The 19,061-nt window shown below is 43.2% G+C and overlaps 1 protein-coding gene across 2 annotated transcripts in view; it reads left to right on the top strand.

The window, feature by feature from the left end:
* The first annotated feature begins 279 nt into the window (after positions 1-279).
* LOC129818412 (ephrin-A5b-like) overlaps positions 280-19,061 on the top strand; it is a 57,865-nt gene continuing 39,083 nt past the window's right edge. The window contains exon 1 of one of the 2 annotated variants that reach the window (XM_055874259.1): positions 280-1,421. In XM_055874259.1, the coding sequence (XP_055730234.1) occupies positions 1,312-1,421 (110 nt within the window). In that variant the 5' untranslated portion in view covers positions 280-1,311. The remainder of the gene's footprint in view (positions 1,422-19,061) is intronic. The other variant, XM_055874260.1, reaches the window with a different exon arrangement.

The raw sequence follows: 19,061 nt of genomic DNA, 5'->3' as shown, positions 1-19,061 counted from the left end.
CCACAATTCTGGATAATGCAAAACATTGTTGGTTTCAAAATACTTTGTGTGCGTAAAGACAGTATGGACCTCGGTGAAAGGTGTAAACCTGTAAACCGACATGCAAAGCAGAGCTGATATCAGATCGTTCTTATCTCGTTTAGGATCCGTGGCCCTAATGCCTAGTAGGTCTACCTTGTGAAATAACTGATCTGTCGCTTGAGGAAGCAGATGTATGAGGAGGGATGTTGTTTTTGTAAGCGAAACGCCCATCATTCACATTTCAAACCAATGAGACTGTGCGCAAGCCTGAAACCGTACCCGCGCTGGCACAGTGGGGGAGCATGCATGCATGGCGGAGCCGGCGCTGCGCTGACTTGGTTTTCTTCGGGCCGAACTATACGACTTTCCACCGAGCCTGCTTACATTTGCCTCGTTTCATGCGACACATCGAAGTATCTCCGTCCATGCTGAGGTTTTTATAAGCTCGTTTTATGCCACGGCACATTTGAATGACTCCGGTCCGAGTAAGGAAAGAGCTGATCCTAGTTATCCAGCCGTGACAATCCAGCGACAACGCCGTAGTCACGGACACAGATCCGAGGGAGGACAACGTCAAGGAAGACACGGAACTGTCTGTAGCGCACAGGTTCTTTGGAGTTACTTCTTATTCCAAAGTTCTAGAACAATTGAACAGATTTATGCATGGACTACTCTGTTATTACCTTTAATATCAGCAATTATATAGCTGCGTAACCTATAGTTGCAGAAACTATTAGTGCGCCAATAAGTGTTATTCCGAGGAGAGAATTATTCCTCATTGTGTTTAAAAGGTTATTCATGGTAGACCTACTGAAGGATATATTTTTTAAGGCTCTAAATTCATGTGTTTAATATTTGTGGCATTCCACATCTGCGGTTGAAGAGGATGCGCTTGTTGCGATGAATACATTATACGAGCATTGACTGAAATAGTATTTAGTTCAAACGGACCCTCAACTAATATTGCAGCATTTTTTTTCTTCACCGATTGCAAATATTTTGTATTCCACAAAAAACTGAATGTGTTTTTCTAAAACTGAATGCAAATACTGAACTTTTTCCAAATGTTAATTCAAGCTTCAGCACAATAACTCCCTCGCGAAGTAATCCAATCAGTTCGTTATAACCAGAGAGGAATCAACTGAGATATAAGGCAATTATAATTTAAAAGCCTTCAGATGGGAATATCATTTCAGTCTGTCTGTTCATTCGAATAATTCTATCGCGCGAGACGCTGCATCGAGAGGGACTTTGGCGTGGCCAAGTTCTGGAGCTTTGCCGCAGGTGGAAATGATCCTGTTCGTTTCCCTGGTGTTATGGATGTGTGCATATGGCCAAGAGCCGGCGTCCAAGGTGGTGTCCGACCGCTATGCCGTCTACTGGAACCGGACCAACCCCAGGTGAGTCTCGTGCGTAATCGCAAATTGTGTCAAGGACTGGCCACGGGTCACCAACTTCATGTGGCATCAACTTCATTGTTGACATTGGTTAGAGGTGGATGGCCCCTGGACCATATATGACATTTGTAACAGCATTAATTAGGAATATTTTCATCATGATTCATTGATCAATGACTTGGCTATAGCCTATAAACATACATTTTATTGATGCACATCGGCAATAATATACAAAAATTGTATGTTAGGTGACATACATGTTATCTAAAAAAACAACAACGCCTCTCATCAATAGTTTTTTATATCCTATACTGTAAATACACCTGAATGATTATCCATAGATAATATTATCCTGGCTCTGCTGAATGCGCCGAAAAGGGCTTTCCTTGTAGGCATCCTTAGCTATAATTTTACTAATAGAAAATGATGAGTCTTATCTTTTTTAATGAGATAAATCGGGTGTTAGTGTGATAATTTAAGATATTATGTGTTGCTGTGGCGGATTGTTACCGCGTCCACTTTTAGTGCGTCGGCAGTAGGAAAATGATTCTGTTGATTTCTGTTAGAGTTCTCTGCGACTGTATCCCAGTGTCGATTAAACCAATGGCTGTACATATGAAGCGTTAAACATCTAAAATGTTGCCTTGAATGAAATAAATAATATCTGCCAGTTTGACTTTGAAAAATATAAGGCGTTTTGCTTATGACGCACATAAATTGCAAGCTTGTGTGTGCTTATAACATGTACTTGAATCCTTTGCATGTGGTTCTACAATAAAATCCACTAAATATTTAGTAGTAGGTTAGGTTGCCATCTGCCGTTTCTATTTTATTCTAATTAGTCAAAGTTGCCAATGAGTGTGTTCACAAGGGTAAAGCAATGGCTTCATAATAGCTGGAATGACCCACTGTAATGAATGGGCAGATGTGACTTCTATTTGACAGAGGTGCTAATTGTGCATTTCTAATCCCATCAACCCTACAGCTCTGGTACCTCAACAGTTATTCACACTGGATGACTTGCATCTCAGCAAGTAGTTTGTAGTATGAGTGTATCACTTTGTTTTGTGTCATGCTTAACACATCACCACCATTGTACCTGATCAGGTTTTTTTCCTGACAGTTATAGTTTCGACATGACTCCTCAAAATAGTTTGTTTTTACTTGGGGAGAAGAAACGGGTCCTTTGGGGTGATTTGCCTTGCACAGAGTCAACAGATGATGCTGTACTTGTTTGTCTTTTTGTGGTAACTCTGAGGTAAAGTGGGTGCAATGATCTAGTTAGGAGACGGCAGGTAGCCTAGTGGTTAGAGCATTGGGCCAGTAACCGAAAGGTTGCTAGCTCGAATCCCCGAGCTGACTAGGTAAAAATCTGTCGTTCTGCGCCTGAACAAGGCAGTTAACCCACTGTTCCTAGGCCGTCATTGTAAATAAAAATTGGTTCTTAACTGACTTGCCTAGTTAAAAAGAAAAAAGAAAGGGAACAGGTGAGATATAAACGTAAGTGTGGTGGCTCTTTTCCTGGAACAGATAACATCTTTGATATACTCCCATAGTGGCCTCAGCTCATTCCAACAGCTCCTGCCTAAAAAAAAAGGAAAAGCTTCCCAACTTCCCAAGGCCTGCTCCTCCGTTGCCATGCCCCCCGTCCCTGCTCCCCCCACACCCAGTGTGTGACAGACAATGAGGGGAACACAGAGGGGTATTTCAGCAGTGGCCCAGGCCCAGCGTGGTGCATGCTCCTGGGAGAGATACACACATGCTGAGGTCACACACTCTGCGGTAACCAAACAGGCCCTGGGATAACCATCACAGAGCAGCACAGAGGGGACTGTAGTTAGGGTTAAAGCTGGGGCAGAACCTACCTCTCCTCTGAGGCTCTGTGACGGCCATGCAACGGCACCCTGCCTGGGTTTTGTCTGAGGAGAAAAGGGCTCCTCGGGTAAATAAATAAGTAACTAAATGACTGTCTCCTTTTTCTCATTCAGGGGCCTAATCCAAACCCGACCCCGCAGTATAATGTAACCGTGCACCATGCAAAGACTCAGGGGCCCCTGGCCCTGCCGTATAATGTAACCATACTCTGTGTTAGACCTTGGGCCCCTGGCCCCTGCTGGGTAATGTAACCATACTCAGCCATCAGAGCTCGCAGCCTGCTGGGGTATAGTCACAACTTCCAGATGAGGCTTTTTTTCTGACCACAGGAGAAAAACAGCACCCAATGCAGTAGTCCTGCAGTCCATACTCAGCCATTCATGAAATCCCCTACAGGGACTCTGAAATTGAAATGGGAAGTGACTCGTGAAAAATGGAAATGGTGAAGACATTTTCACGTATTTTATATTGTCTCAAACATATGTAGGTTGATAATGGTGCAAGTTTGTTGCAAGCTTTATAAACATTATTCCTATTTTCCTCCCAACACCGCAACATTCTGATGCATTTAGTTGATTCACTCAAACAGTGGGATTCAAAAGCAGTGGAGCAGGAGTTTAACTATGATGATGATTCAGTCATGCTTGGAGGTACAAATTCCTCAATTAGTGACAGTGAGGCGCTCAAGTCATTATAATCTCCTTAATTAAAAAAAATGAAGTGCTTGAATGACACACAATCTGGTTGAGGAGACATAAAACCACTGAGCCACAATGAATATTTTAAGTCAGTGTTTGACTTGTTATTTAAAAATGATTTGATTTAAAGACAGCATAATTTGAAATGCCCATCTTTAAAACATGTGCTATATTAGTAGTAATTAGCTAAAGAAGACATAATAAAATGTATTTTAAGGTTGGTTAACACAAATAAAGGTTAAATAAAAATAACCAAATAAAAAACATACATGTGTGAATGCTGTGTAAATGTAGGTAATACAGGGTTGAGGGGCCACTCAGACATTTTCTTCAGTAATACTCTGTTCATACATGTATAATTAACAACAAGATGAGTAAATAAAGTAAATGATCAGCTTATTTCCCATTAATCAGTTGGCATTAGACAATTCCCCACCTGGCCTGTATTACGTTTGATAGTTGCTTCATTAAAACCGTCAGGCTCCATATGGGACACATACACCCATCGCCGTGGCAAAGGTGTTTATTTGTTGCTGATAGGTGGGATCAGTGGAGAATCAGGGCTGAGTTCCGTCCCTAATCTTCCTGCTGTTTGTGTCTCCGATGCCATGGAAACCGATACCCTTCCTCATCAAAGAGCCTCATTGGGGTGGGACTAACGACCTGACAGCTGGGGAGAGGGATTCCAGCATTCTACAAGAGCACTGTCACCCCAGGGGCTGCAGTTTAAGCTCCGATAATGCCCCTCAAAGCTTTCTACAACAGATGTGACATATTTCTGTTGAAGACAATCAAAATACTTCTATCTATTTGCCTTGTGGTCAACTACTTTGGTAGCTATGGTAACTATCCGGCGGTGATCAAAAGTGCTTGTCCTTTTCTGAGGAAATTGTTGGATGTAGTTATACAATGATTCGATTCTGCAGTCCTTTAGAGGACACCTCAGAAATGTGAAAATGACTCCGTGGCATCTCTTTCCACCTCATAACATCCTTGCCCTGACAGACACAGATAGTTCTCCACTGAGCGAAATTACCTTGGCTGTTTGCTTTCTCTATTCCGGCTCATTTTTAATCTCCACTTAAGAAACAATACACCATTTTTCAGTTTGTGGCAAGTTGATGTTGTGATAGTTTCCCAGTGGCATTGTGAGTTGCTCCGTCTGCATTGTTCATAGTGTTTACCCTCGCTTTTCCCCCTCAGCCTTTTCCCGGCTCCCTGCTGCGTGGTTCCGCTTGGATTAAAAACGGACACATAAAAGCAGCCGAGTCCAAATATTGACTGGGTCTCAGGACCGCAGCCCTCTCCCAGCCCTGGCTCGGACAGTGTGAAAGGACACTATTGTTCCTACCGTACTCAGCGGCCCATGGCCAGCATGCTCTTAGAGAGAGACAGTCAGAAAGAGAGAGGAGAGGTGAGTGGCAGAGAGAGAAAGAGGTAGTTGTGACGGGCTATTGTGAGGGTAAATATGTTAGGAGGCGAAGGGGAAGGGGCACACAGTCACAGGGTTAACAGAAGCTTCCGGAGAGGGGTCACAGGGTTACACAGGGAAACAGTGGCCATGCCATGGGTCCCCTGCATGAGGTCAAAACCCGTATTTCCACCCCTGCCCCGGCTTAGCCTGTGGATGGAGACAGGCATGTTGCAGCCATCTTCTCAGGGATGTCTTGGTATCAGAGAGTGTGGTGATATATCCTGGCCCTCTGTGAAGAGGAAAATAGTCCTCCTGTGGAGAAAGCAGCCAGTTCCACTGCTCTGCAACCCTGCACGCAGAGAGAGAGGTGCCTTGCCTCTGTTGCTCTTTTCAAACTAACAAGGCTGCCTCTGCTTGACTGACAGCAACTAAAGAGACAAGGGTGTTTTATGTCGGTGTCTTGTTAGTGAACATTTATTGTGTTTACTGTGTGTAGATAAGGATTTCTTTGTTACCTTACAGCAACACTCAATATTCATAGCGCCACATAATGAATCCTTTGGATTTGGATATAAAGTGTTTGCCATGCTGTTTCTGTTAAGATTTGTGTAGATCACATTCTCAGCAGCTCCTGTAAACTTGTTTTCAGTTAATTCTTGATCGGTGGTATAGCTCAGCAAGTCGGCATCCTCCATTTCATATGCGCGGGCCAGCCAATGGATTAGAGCCAACCCTCCAGTCCCTAATCTCCAAGTCTCACTCCAGCGCTCCAAGGTTCACTTTTCTGCCGTGTCTTAAGGTTTAACTCTCGACTGGGCTTTTTGTGTGCTGTTTAAATGTGAGTGGTGAAATGGCATCCCTGTGTCTTTGTAGGCACCGGTGAGGGTATTAGCAGAGAGGCTCCAAGGGGCTTAAGAGGTCAGCCTCCCTTTGTGTGGAGACACAAAACACTTCCTGTGGGACCCTTCACCCCACTCTGTTCTTCCCCCAGAAAGCCAGAGCCTGCCTGACCATTCACATTAATCAGGGCCGGCCCCTAATGACTGCAGTAAAGCCTCTGGAACTGCTGCTAAAAGGCCTCCTGACAGACAGACAGACAGACAGACAGACAGACAGACAGACAGACAGACAGACAGACAGACAGACAGACATTATAGCGGTGGGCTGGGAAGGCTGCTGTATTGACGGCCTCTATGCACCACACTCTCTATCAGAGGTAGTACAGTGTGGTGAGTGGCTATCTGGTGCTTCCTATTACACTTTATACAGTAGGCCAAGGCACAGATAATGAAAATGGACTCCACAAAGAGAATCCACAAAGAAAGTGTAAGGTCTGAACATTTTAAACTGCAGTTAGCTGTATTATCTACTGTATGCCTCCTATTACAGAACATTCCCTAAGATAAAGGAAATGAAGGCTGTATTTTGCACTGCAGGTTTCAAATGGATAGAACAAATTGGCTGAGTACAATTCAGGGGAAGATGGATAGAGAGAGAAAGGCAGAAAGAGAATTGGAATGATCTCCTCTGTGTTCTGTCTCCTCTCCCTCTGAGCACAGCAGTTCTCTTTGCAGCTGGAGTACCTAGAGCCAGGTTACTCAGAGATGACTTGGTCCATCCTCTGTCTTTAGTTAGTAATGGTTGTTGTTAGTAGTGCTCAGTCTGAGATAGCTCCAGAAGGGTGTGGTCAGCCATGACGTCTGTTTTAGTGTTGCTGGAATTCCCTCAGTTCTACTGATGGGGAGGGACGATGGCAGTCTCTCCAGTCTATGGCACACAAGTGGCACCAATCATGCATATTGGCACGCGGAGCTGTATATAGACCCTAGTATAATCTATTCAAAATTAATCCAAATTGGAAGGAAAGTATGCACGATATAAAATAAATGCGACGGTACATCCAAGCATCCGTGAAATGCTTCTGGAACTTCATTTGGTTCAATGTGGCTTTTGAAATGACAGAAAAAGATAATATCCCTCTCCATGAGGCAATGTTTCCCTGTGTCATTGGTGGCAAACTTTTGTAGAGGAAAAAATACATTTTGCTTCTACAGAATTTCTACTGTGATTGCATCAGACTTTTCCAATCATGATTTTTTTACCAGGGTAGATGAAGAGTAGATATTTTTTTTAATTGACAGCATTTATAAGACTCAAAAAATAAATCTGATGATAGTGTTATGTTCCCCAGCAAGAAAACCAAAAATGGCACTCAAACAGAAGATGGAACTAACAAAGAGTCACTGACCAACAACCAAAACAAAACAGCTGGGGTTTTAGGAGGGGCTCTGATGGGGGTGTCCACTGAAAGTTAACTAGCAACAACAACTGGAATCTAAGACACCCACCATGGGCGCCAACCAAATTTGCCCAAGGAGAAGCAAACAAAAGAAAAACCCACACCAAATTTAAAAACAGGAAACAAACCAAAAAGGTGGAGCAAAACAACATCAGGGAAATCAGACAAAATAATGTTTTTCTATAAATAAAAATAGGGAGCACCAACTAAAGGTGTTAACCCTCCACATCCATCAAGACAACTGGGGCACTGGGCCAGCCACTCTTAGATAGCACCTGGGCCAGCACAGGTGAATCACCTTCCCACTAACAAGATGGCAACCAACACAGGTGTAACACATACTGACTAACGAGGTGACACCAATCGGTGCGCCCCATGTGCTGAAGAGCTGTACGTGCTAAAGTCCAAACTCAAAACATATATAGAAAAACCAAAGCCTGTAATAATAGCTTTACATTTATCATTGTTCTTATCCAGAACGACTTACAGGAGCAATTAGGATTAAGTGCCTTGCTCAAGGTCACATCGACAGATTCTTCTCCTAGTTGGCTCAGGGATTCAAACCAGCAACCTTTCAGTTACTGGCCCAACACTCTTAACCCCTAGACCACCTGCCACCCCCTTGTAGCATTATTTTCCATAGCATTCCAGAACATGTCTAGGGTGTTGTCAGTGTATGCCGTAATCTTTGGCATAGTTGTGTCATTTCAGGCACCCGTGGACAAATTAGGTAAAGTGCATTGATAATGTGATTTTTTTAGTCAATACAAAAAACACAAGTGACATTTAGATGTGTGGAAAGAACAGTGTTATTTTCATGACCTTGTTGTCACTTTGCGGGACCTTTAGTGTGGCTTACTGGCCCATGGAGACAGGAAGTTTCCTCCTGTTGGATTTGAGCACGCTTGGTGCTTTGGGACCCTGAAATATTAAAAAGCTGTTTGCGATCTCACAGTAGAGCCTGGACACGCAACCAGAAGAAATCCAGGTCAGGACCACCGTGACTTTAATGCAGGGGTCGACATTTTGTCTCACTCCATCTTTCATACATGTTTTCTCACCCCCATGTTTATTTGATGTTAATAAGCAATTTCGATGAAATCATATGATTTTGTCATCACCCTAAGTTAAGCACTGTTGATTGAAATCTCAGACTGCTAGGATTTGTTCTGTCTTCATAGGCGTGGCTCTCTTCTCTTGCCTGACTTTCAGCTGTGTCTTGTGACAGGGAGGGAAGCAAAGACCGCCATTTCCCTCCAAATCAGACTCCATTTTGTTTCCAAGAAACAAAAGTCGGTTGAGAATCTTGGGACCCTTAGTGAACAGGCTCCACCCCTTGTTGAATTCAACATGAAGATACATAGGACACAATGAACAGCTTTAGATATGATAAACCTACATTTTTTTATTGCAATTTTAATGCATTGCTTTACAACGTTAATTTACAGTGAAATTGAATCTTGGGGTAAAGGGGGTTAGGGGCTGTGAGGAGGGGGGCAACAAAACAATGCAAACCAGGGGTCTCGCTCAGCCATAAGTCAATGTTCGAGGCAACATGGTCATTGCTTGGTTGTGTTTGTGTCATAGCCATGTTGTGTTTGTGCCCTAGCTAGCCTTGCTTGCCTAGCCGTATCTATGCCATGGCTGCTGGTGCCCTAGCTGAGCTGGCGGCCTGGCACCCATATCACTCTTCGTGGCAACACAGTGGGAACATGCAGGCAGACGCTGGCAGCGCCTGGGCTGATGATCTCCCTTTATGTCTTTGCTCCGCCAGGGCCCTCAGTTATTCTAGTGCATAATTGATGTCGGAGTTAGAATAGCAGAAGTAATGCGATGAGAGGGTGCAGTCAGGCGGAGCGAGGGATCGCGTGCGTGGGGCTGCAAACATTGGAGGGGACGACGAGAGGGCATCTGGAGTAACAGGTCCCTGCGCTTTGGCACGCAGAGTCAACACAAAATGTCATCCTCCAGCCAATCACAGCTCAACGTCTTCCCCCCCAATAAGATGTCTTCGCTGAAGCAGAATACTATGTTCCCCATGAATCAGACAACCGACCACAGTTATTAGTCCGCAGTCTGCAGATTATGTGCTAGGATATTAATAGGTTTTATTAGCCCTTTCTCATACTAAATTCAACTGAGACAGAAAATGAGTAGCATTGCCCTTTTTATATATAATGTGTTATAATTGAAGTAATTTAACATTTTAGTGGTCATTTGAATGGGCCTGGACTGTATTTATGGGGTACGTTGAGTCACAAGGCATTCTCTCCAACATCTTTGTTCCTTTATCATGTAGTTGGTAGATGTAGCAGTGACAGAGTGTATATCACACCTAGACAAGCAACTACAAAGAGACACTAATGGGCAAACAACCCTCTGTTGTCTGTTAAACAAAGAGGCCAGGTCGCAGATTACCTGTCCTGTCCCTCTTCAAAGCAGCCAACTACCTTTCACGACAAAAACCTGCAATTAAAGCTGCAGGACTTCACCTGAAACCCATCTGAAATACCTATGTTCCTGGTTAGGATGCTGCGGTTAGAGCCTGAAACCACTCTGTATCATTCCCATTAGTATCGCTATACTAGGGGACAGACAAGATAGAACAGATGTGCCAGATAGATGTATGAGAGAATTACAATTATGTTTGATTTCTATACATTTTTATAAAAAATTATGTAGTCATTTTTCATCCGTCTGCAAAAAAATCTATCAACAAACATGCCTTCAGTTTCGATTGATAAATTAACGTATCTTTTAAAATTGAAAAAAGTAGTTAGTAGTTAGAAAGTTATAGCAATTTAATTTCCATCTAAATGTAATTTGAATATGACCAATAGTGATCTAACAAAGCAATTCTATTTAGTTGTGTTTATTAAAACCTAACATCTATTTTATGGAATCAATCCATCAGACCTGCAAGCAATGTACTGTATATTTATTACTGCATATTTTAAGAAATGTTACTTAGATTCTCAGGGAATTGTATATTATAGCACCTTCTTAGAGTTAAAAAAATACTATTTATATTTCAGTTATGAACTCTGAGCCATGCTATGGTTTGGCCAGTTACAGTATTCCATAATAACTCAATGGGCAGGTCCGTCTGGAGACAGAAATATTACCGCACTGCCATAAAGACTTCCGATGGAAACCTAAGCAGTGTGCACACTCCGGAAAAAATAAAACATCTTTATGAGCAGGATTTTATGATCTTAATGACCAAAGCCCAGGCCCAATGGCCTTTAAGTGCACTTCTGGACAGAGATTTTTAGGGCCAGACATGGACCAACCCAGGTAGTGCTTATATAATGGTACTACTACTGAGATTTACCACAATTGATTGTTTTCATATGTTGGTCATCACATTTTTTGAGGAAAATATGCCAATATCAGGGGTTGCACTCGATATACGCCATTTGGCTGTAGCATAAGCTAAATTTAGGCATACACTAAAGTGAATAAAAAAATACGAAAGAAAAATTATTGGACTGTGCTATATTTCAACAATTTCCTTCCCCAAAAATGTAAGTACTATATTTTATTATAAACCAACGGATTTAAAAAAAGATTAAGATAACTTTATGCAACCATTTTAAATATAGTTCACAATTATAATTTTTTATATACATTTAAAATGTATTTAAATGACAGAGTATTCATTAAGGAAGATACTGATTACATTTAATTGGTAACATACATTTTTATAAATGTCTTGTGGTGGGTATAAATAAAATAAAATATACAGTTGACCTCAGGCAAAATGTTACAAAAGTGGACAATACAAAACATTACCTTTGAATTGTTTTAAATACTTTATATCAATGATATATAACGTTTTATAAATAAGAATTTGCCTAGTTAAATAAAGGTTAAATACATTTTTTTATAAAATAAATAAAAACAATTTAATTTTGATTCCCATGCTGAGTTAATTATTTGATAAGTTGTGTAAAGGAGGCACTAATCAGATATTGTGGAATGATTATATACCACAGTCATGTGAATGGTGCATTTGAAATGTAATTGTTATTTATCTCTCAGTCTAAGAGAAAAATGTAGTTTTATAAATAGGAAGTTGGCATTTCAGTGCTTGAATGGACCGTGGTACCAACCACGGGTGTTTTGTGACGGCTTCTAATTTTTTTACTACTAAAAAGAGAATTGATTGAAAAAGCCTCTGGTCTGTTAGGTGCTAAAGTCTTGTGACTGCTACTTTGGTCAGTCACATGGTCCAACACAGAGGTTCTGTTAGTGAGGTCTAGACACGCGATACACAAGGGGTCAAATAAGTGCACCGGCTAACACGTCACACATGTTTACCATCCACCAACCAAGCTACTACAGTATGACGGAGGCAGGCTCATTTGAAATTTTGCCCAGCAACCCAGTAACATGGTAGGAAATATAGTAGGCCGACCTAATATTGCTGGTTACAATTCTCCTTTGCTATTAGTTAAAGATTTACCATGTCCAACTGATTTTTTTCTCAATTGTTTAGGGAAATATTGAGATAATTGAGATAGAGCCTTTAGGTAATATCAAGGCTTTATATATAATAGATCTAGATAATTTTGTTAATAATTTTGGTGTTCAGTATCAGCTGACAGTGTGGCTTGCAGTGCTTGCCTGTGCTGGTCTAATGGGCTCCTCCATTTGGTTACCATTCTTCCTGTAATTTAAATCCCAGAGTATTTATTTTTCACATCCTCTAAACTAGTGTAAGGGATAGGAATTATGCAAATTGAAGCCCAAAAACAATGGAAGTGGGAGGTATGATCAGCCAGAGACTCACCAATAAGGTTTAAGCCAGAACCTGCCGCAGCCAATGAGGCGTTGAGCAGCTGTGTTTTCATTGGAAGATCAGCCCTGATTACCAAAACTGTGGCAGATACATTGGGGTGTAAATTGTGCTCCATCTGTACCCATGCCTGATTGGAGGCAGGACATTAATGCACTGTTGGATTTTTGCTGCATGGTAGTGAGAGTTTATTTTGGGACATATAACCACTGAAAAGCACGGAGCAATCATTTTAAATCAGTATCCGCAGCATAGTGTCCATGCCTCATGGTAACCATGTGCTGTGGCACACACACACACACACGCACATGCACACACACACAGCTGCCCTCACTTAGCCCAAGAAATCTGGTGTAAATGTGAGACAGTTATAGAAAACAGGTTCCCAACCACCCCTGCTCTCTCTCAGGTTTTTCTCACTTTCCCTTACCCTTTTCTTTCTAATTAAGTATATGTATCCCTATCTCTCCATGTCTCACTCCCCCTTTTATTTTACTGTCTTTCCGTCTCTCCCCCCTCACCCCTCCTCTCCCGGGTGTCCAGATGTCTGTCACAGACTGTATGCTGACTCCCACTCCTGGGCTGATATCAGATATGAAGAGGGGATAAGACGTCTCAGACTTCACAGCCTTCCTCCCCCACCCCCCAACGCTCCACTCCTCAACTCTCCGCCCCTCAACCCTCCACCTCCAACCCAGCTGGAACGGCTATAGTTCACATCTGATGTCATTTCTTCCCTCTGTGTGTGACCCCACAGGACTGATAGTATGCATTGTATGACCATCACACATAGATATTTTCCCAACTTGTATGCCATTACTCTTCCCCCTCCCATTACTCACATCTGACAAAGAGAAATGCGCTTCAGCATACCCTGACTCCCAGTCCCTCCCCACCAACCTTTTCCTGTTGTCTTTTGTTACGGTTCAGAATGGAGTTGATGCGTGTGAAAGTGAACGTGATATCTCCAACCCAAAGGTTCATTATTTGTCTCTGTTTTCATGGGGAGAGTTAAAAGTCACTTATTTGTAAGGAGGAAGAAAGAGTTTCTCTCTAACCTCATGGTTGTGGTGAAATGTCAGGGGCCTGAGGTTGGCTGCTGGGGTATGGCCACACCCAGTGGGCTGTAGAACTATGGAACCCTCCCTGAGCCAGTCTGAAAATGGATTTGAGATTTTAGCTTAGACATTTTTAGCACTTTAAATTTGTTGTATTTATTTCAAATGGATGTTTTCTTAGTGTACCAGCAAAGTCATTTAGTGTTTTTAATCACAACTGTTATTAAGAAGCTGTAAAAATGAAGTAAACTTGAAAGGGTCAGGACTATAGAGGACAGCTAGGGCCTCTGCTGGAGACCCTTCTCTACGGAAACTTACAGGACTGAAGTGCTGCTTTCTGCACTGTATTATGCATCATCCCTCTGCACCTTATGTGTCAGAGACTGACTCTCTAGTGAGGTGTTGAACAGCACTGAATACATCCCTTCCCTCGACAAACTGATCTCAGATCATCCCAGATCATTCGGAGATAATTGCTCGTACTACCAATGTACATCAGAGGACTGTACTGCAGCAGCAGCATGGTGAGCAGAACAGGCACTGGCGAGGCCGCCCGTGCTGAACAGAGGGGGCCTTCCTTCCACAGCGCTCCAATTAGAGAGTTCACAAACAGATGACATAATGGCCCGGAGGAGCCTGCTGTCTTTCAGGTGCTAATTGAAACAGCCTGTGCTTGCCAGAGAGCTCATCCCAACTAGAAAATGCTAATGTACTCTCTCTGGCCACATTCCTTCTGCCAAGCCCAGGGACTTCACTCACATCCCACAGCACCGTAATGGTGTTTTTAGAGTACATATGCTAACTGTGTGATATCCAATAGGTTATGTTAATCCGATGTAATTATGACACCAGTCCACTGATGCAGCACTCCCCTGGGGCTGGTCGGAGCGCTGAGCAGTATAGTCTCCCCCGTGACAACCTTGTCTCGTTAGCAAGGAATGTGGAAATAGCAGCACTTTACTAAACCAAACCTTCATGGGAAAATCTGGTTCTGTGGGGAGAAAACTGTTAATGGATTAAGTGGCCACTCCTTTTCCCAGTGAGGGGCTGTTTTGTAGGCCCATACCGTTCATTCACATATGGTCCTCCGTACTGGGGACACTAATAGGCATGGCTAGCATAGCCTCTCAGCTTTAGACCCAGTTCCCTGGCCCTAACTTCCAGCTTTCCCCCTCGTTCTATTCATCTCCGCGGCCCGGCATTCTTGTTGGGTTTTTTAAGTGTGTTCACTTTGGCGGCCGATGAAAGGAACCGGGGAACATGGGACTTAAATCACTTAATGAGGGGAGACAGGCAGCGCTTTTGTCCAAGTTGTACTTGAGCTGCGTCCAGCCAAAGGCCTCTAACGGGGTCTGACACCTTTCTCAGTGGCACGGCCTGTATGTTTCTGCACATCGCCAAGGGGCTACAATCCCACTCCACTCCAATGTATGTAAGTGTTCACCACAGCATTTATTTGGATTTCTAAGTCACATCACTCTGTTTATTTAGCTTGTCATTCTGTCATATTAGGATAAGCAGCAGCAGTACATTTCTCTGAGGGAAGGAAACAGGGGAGAACGCCCCCTCTCATTGAATCCACTGTAGTTCAAGGCCGACTGTGGTACAGCAGGCATTGTTATCAGTAAACAGGATCCCCCATTATAGACGGGTTGGTTGTTAAGCAACAAGACTAACGCATGCGCAACTATGGGGCAAAACAGACAGGGTTGGCTTAGATTGTTGATAATATGTAAACAATATTTAGTCCAATGTTTATTGAAAATAAATAAAGTTGCACAATGAGCACTTGTCTCTCAAATACATCGTTCCAGTTCAACACAGTCAAACACCTTAAAACAAGACATGGTGTCAAGAACAAGATCCAACAAGCTGAAACGAGCCACTTACGATTCACCACATGGCAGTTTCTTGTCATTGTTGCTTGCTAGCTATCTGGCCATCCAGAACCATAACAACACATGGCCTTCTGGGCCCTTTGACAAGTGCGCGCATTGTTTTAGTGAATGGAAAAATTGCAATCTTTGTGGTCAATCATGTAAATAAAAAAAGGTTTTGAAGATAATCATGGAACCAATAATTGTTTCTAATACACCAGATGTATATCCTTGAACCAATTATTTAAAAATCACACACGGAAGTTATAAGGATAATTGAGTTGCTAATGGCAGCCTGCAGTACCCCGGGCGGCCTTTAACTTGAGTAACTTGAATTACAATGAGAGGGTGCAGCACTGAGCTAGCCTGCAATGTCACTTCCTGGAGTAGCTCAAACTGCGCATTTCATGTCTCCATGAGACGCCACTGAGTCTTCACATAGGAATATATGGTGTCACATGATCGATGGCTTTGTCCATTCATTGGAAGGAACCCACAGGAAGTAGAGCCAGTGTAGGGGCAGGGTCGGTTCGTGTGGGCTTGTGGCCTTACTGTGGAGTAAACAGGCATGAGTTGCCAGCTCAGTACCATTGTGGAGCAGGATAAATAAACAGCCAGTGTCGCTATGACTGATTGGGATCGGAGGCCAGAGAGGGATGTAGCAGAGCCCACAACCGCTCCAACCAGTCCCAACTTTTTCACACACTGAGGAAATCCCACCTCTCTTTCTCTCTCTCTCTCTCTCTCTCTCTCTCTCTCTCTCTCTCTCTCTCTCTCTCTCTCTCTCTCTCTCTCTCTCTCTCTCTCTCTCTCTCTCTCTCTCTCTCTCTCTCTCTCTCTCTCTCTCTCTCTCTCTCTCTCTCTTCCTCTCTTCCTCACTAGTGTCCTGTCCTGCTCTCTTCCTCTCACCCTCATTCCCTAGATCTCTCTCTTTCTCTCACTTGGTCAGTCCTGCTTTCTGTCTTGTATTCCTCCTTTTATCTTTCAAGTTCAATATTTCACTCCATCACTCAAACCACAATCCCCATTACTCCTTCTCTCCATCACTCTCACCACAATCCCTATCACTTCTTCTAAAATTTCCTGACCCTGCTCAGTTAGTTTTAATGTTTCAGAACTAGGACCGATGCTCACAGATTACATTTATGCAGAGCCTCAGTCACACAAACACAGGCAGATGAAATGTAATTATCTGCAGTAGATGTTTTACACATCAGTTGTGTGTGTGTGTTTTTATAAAAAAAATATATTTCACCTTTATTTAACCAGGTAGGCCAGTTGAGAACAAGTTCTCATTTACAACTGCGACCTGGCCAAGATAGAGCAAAGCAGTGCGACACAAACAACACAGTTACGCATGGGATAAACAAACGTACATTTTGGATCGGAGATGCTTAATGTGAGCCTGGAAGGAGAGTTCACAGTCTAACCAGACACCTAGGTATTTGTAGTTGTCCACATATTCTAAGTCAGAACCGTCCAGAGTAGTGATGCTAGACTGGCATTTCGTTTTGCTTGCATTTAAGAGCAGTTAGAGGCCACGGAAGAAGTGTTGTATGGCATTGAAGCTCGTCTGGAGGTTTGTTAACACAGTGTCCAAAGAAGGGCCAGAAGTGTACAGAATGGTGTCTTCTGCATGGAGGTGGATCAGAGAATCACCAGCAGCAAGAGCGACATCATTGATATATACAGAGAAAAGAGTTGGCCTGAGAATTGAACCCTGTGGCACCCCCGTAGAGACTACCAGAGGTCTGGACAACAGGCCCTCCGATTTGACACACTGAACTCTATCTGAGAAGTAGTTGGTGAACCAGGCGAGGCAGTCATTTGAGAAACCAATGCTGTTGAGTCTGCCAATAAGAATGCGGTGATTGACAGAGTCGAAAGCCTTGGCCAGGTCGATGAATACGGCTGCACATCAGGGTCTTATATCGATGGCAGTTATGATATCATTTAGGACCTTGAGCGTGGCTGAGGTGCACCCATGACCAGTTCGGAAACCAGATTGCATAGCGGAGAAGGTACGGTGGGATTTGAAATGGTCGGTGATCTGTTTATTAATTTGGCTTTCAAACAATATGGGTCTAGAGTGTCACCCCCTTTTGACGAGGGGGATGACCGCTGCAGCTTTCCAATCTTTAGGGATGTCAGACGATACAAAAGAGAGGTTGAACAGGCTAGTAATAGGGGTTGCAACAAGAAAGAGAGGGTTCAGATTGTCTAGCGCCGCTGATTTGTAAGGGTCCAGATTTTGCAGCTCTTTCAGAACATCAGCTATCTGGATTTGGGTGAAGGAGAAATGGGGGAGGCTTGGGCAATTTGCCGTGGGGGGTGCAGAGCTGTTGACCGGGTAGGGGTAATCAGGTGGAAAGCATGGCCAGCCGTAGAGAAATACATATTGAAGTTCTCGATTATCGTATATTTATCGGTGTTAAATTTATCGATTTATCAGTGTTTCCTAGCCTCAGTGCAGTGGGCAGCTGGGAGGAGGTGCTCTTATTCTACATGGACATTTTGGAGTTTGTGCTACAGGATGCAAATTTCTGTTTGAAAAAGCTAGACTTTGCTTTCTTAGCTGCCTGTGTATATTGGTTCCTAACTTCCCTAAAATGTTGTATATCGCGGGGGCTATTTGATGCTAATGCAGTACGCCACAGGATGTTTTTGTGCTGGTCAAGGGCAGTCAGGTCTGGAGTGAGCCAAGGGCTATATCTGTTCTTAGTTTTACATTTTTTGAATGGGGCATGCTTATTTAAGATTGTGAGGAAAGCACTTTTAAAGAATAACCAGGCATCCTCTACTGACGGAATGAGGTCAATATCCTTCCAGGATACCCGAGCCAGATCAATTAGAAAGGCCTGCTCGCTGAAGTGTTTTAGGGAGCGTTTGACAGTGATGAGGGGTGGTTGTTTGACCGCAGACCCATTACGGAAGCAGGCAATGAGGCAGGAATCGCTGAGATCCTGGTTGAAGACAGCAGAGGTGTATTTAGAGGGCAGGTTGGTCAGGATGATATCTATGAGGGTGCCCGTGTTTACGGATTTGGGGTTGTACCTGGTAGGTTCCATGATAATTTGTGTGAGATTGAGGGCATCTAGCTTAGATTGTAGGACAGGTGGGGTGTTAAGCATATCCCAGTTTAGGTCACCTAACAGTACAAACTCTGAAGATAAATGGGAGGCAATTCATTCACATATGGTGTCCAATTTCAGAATTTTTGGTGGCCTTACTAAACCAGGATTCAGACACGGCTAGGACATCAGGGTTGGTGGAGTGTGCTAAAGCAGTGAATAAAACAAACTTAGGGAGGAGGCTTTCTGTACAGCACTTTGAGACATCAGCTGATGTAAGAAGGGCTTTATAAATACAGTTGATTGATTTATTCTGATGTTAACATGCATGAAACCAAGGCTTTTACGGTTACAGAAATCAACAAATGATAGCTCCTGGGGAATAGGAGTGGAACTGGGGGCTACAGGGCCTGGGTTAAACTCTACATCACCAGAGGAACAGAGGAGGAGTAGGATAAGGGTACGGCTAAAGGCTATAAGAACTGGTTGTCTAGTGCGTTGGGGACAGAGAATAAAAGGAGCAGATTTCTGGGCGTGGTAGAATAGATTC

The sequence above is a fragment of the Salvelinus fontinalis genome, chromosome 21 (genome assembly GCF_029448725.1).
Source record: "Salvelinus fontinalis isolate EN_2023a chromosome 21, ASM2944872v1, whole genome shotgun sequence".
In the NCBI taxonomy this organism is placed as follows: domain Eukaryota; kingdom Metazoa; phylum Chordata; class Actinopteri; order Salmoniformes; family Salmonidae; genus Salvelinus; species Salvelinus fontinalis.
This window is presented reverse-complemented; position numbering and strand designations above follow the sequence as displayed.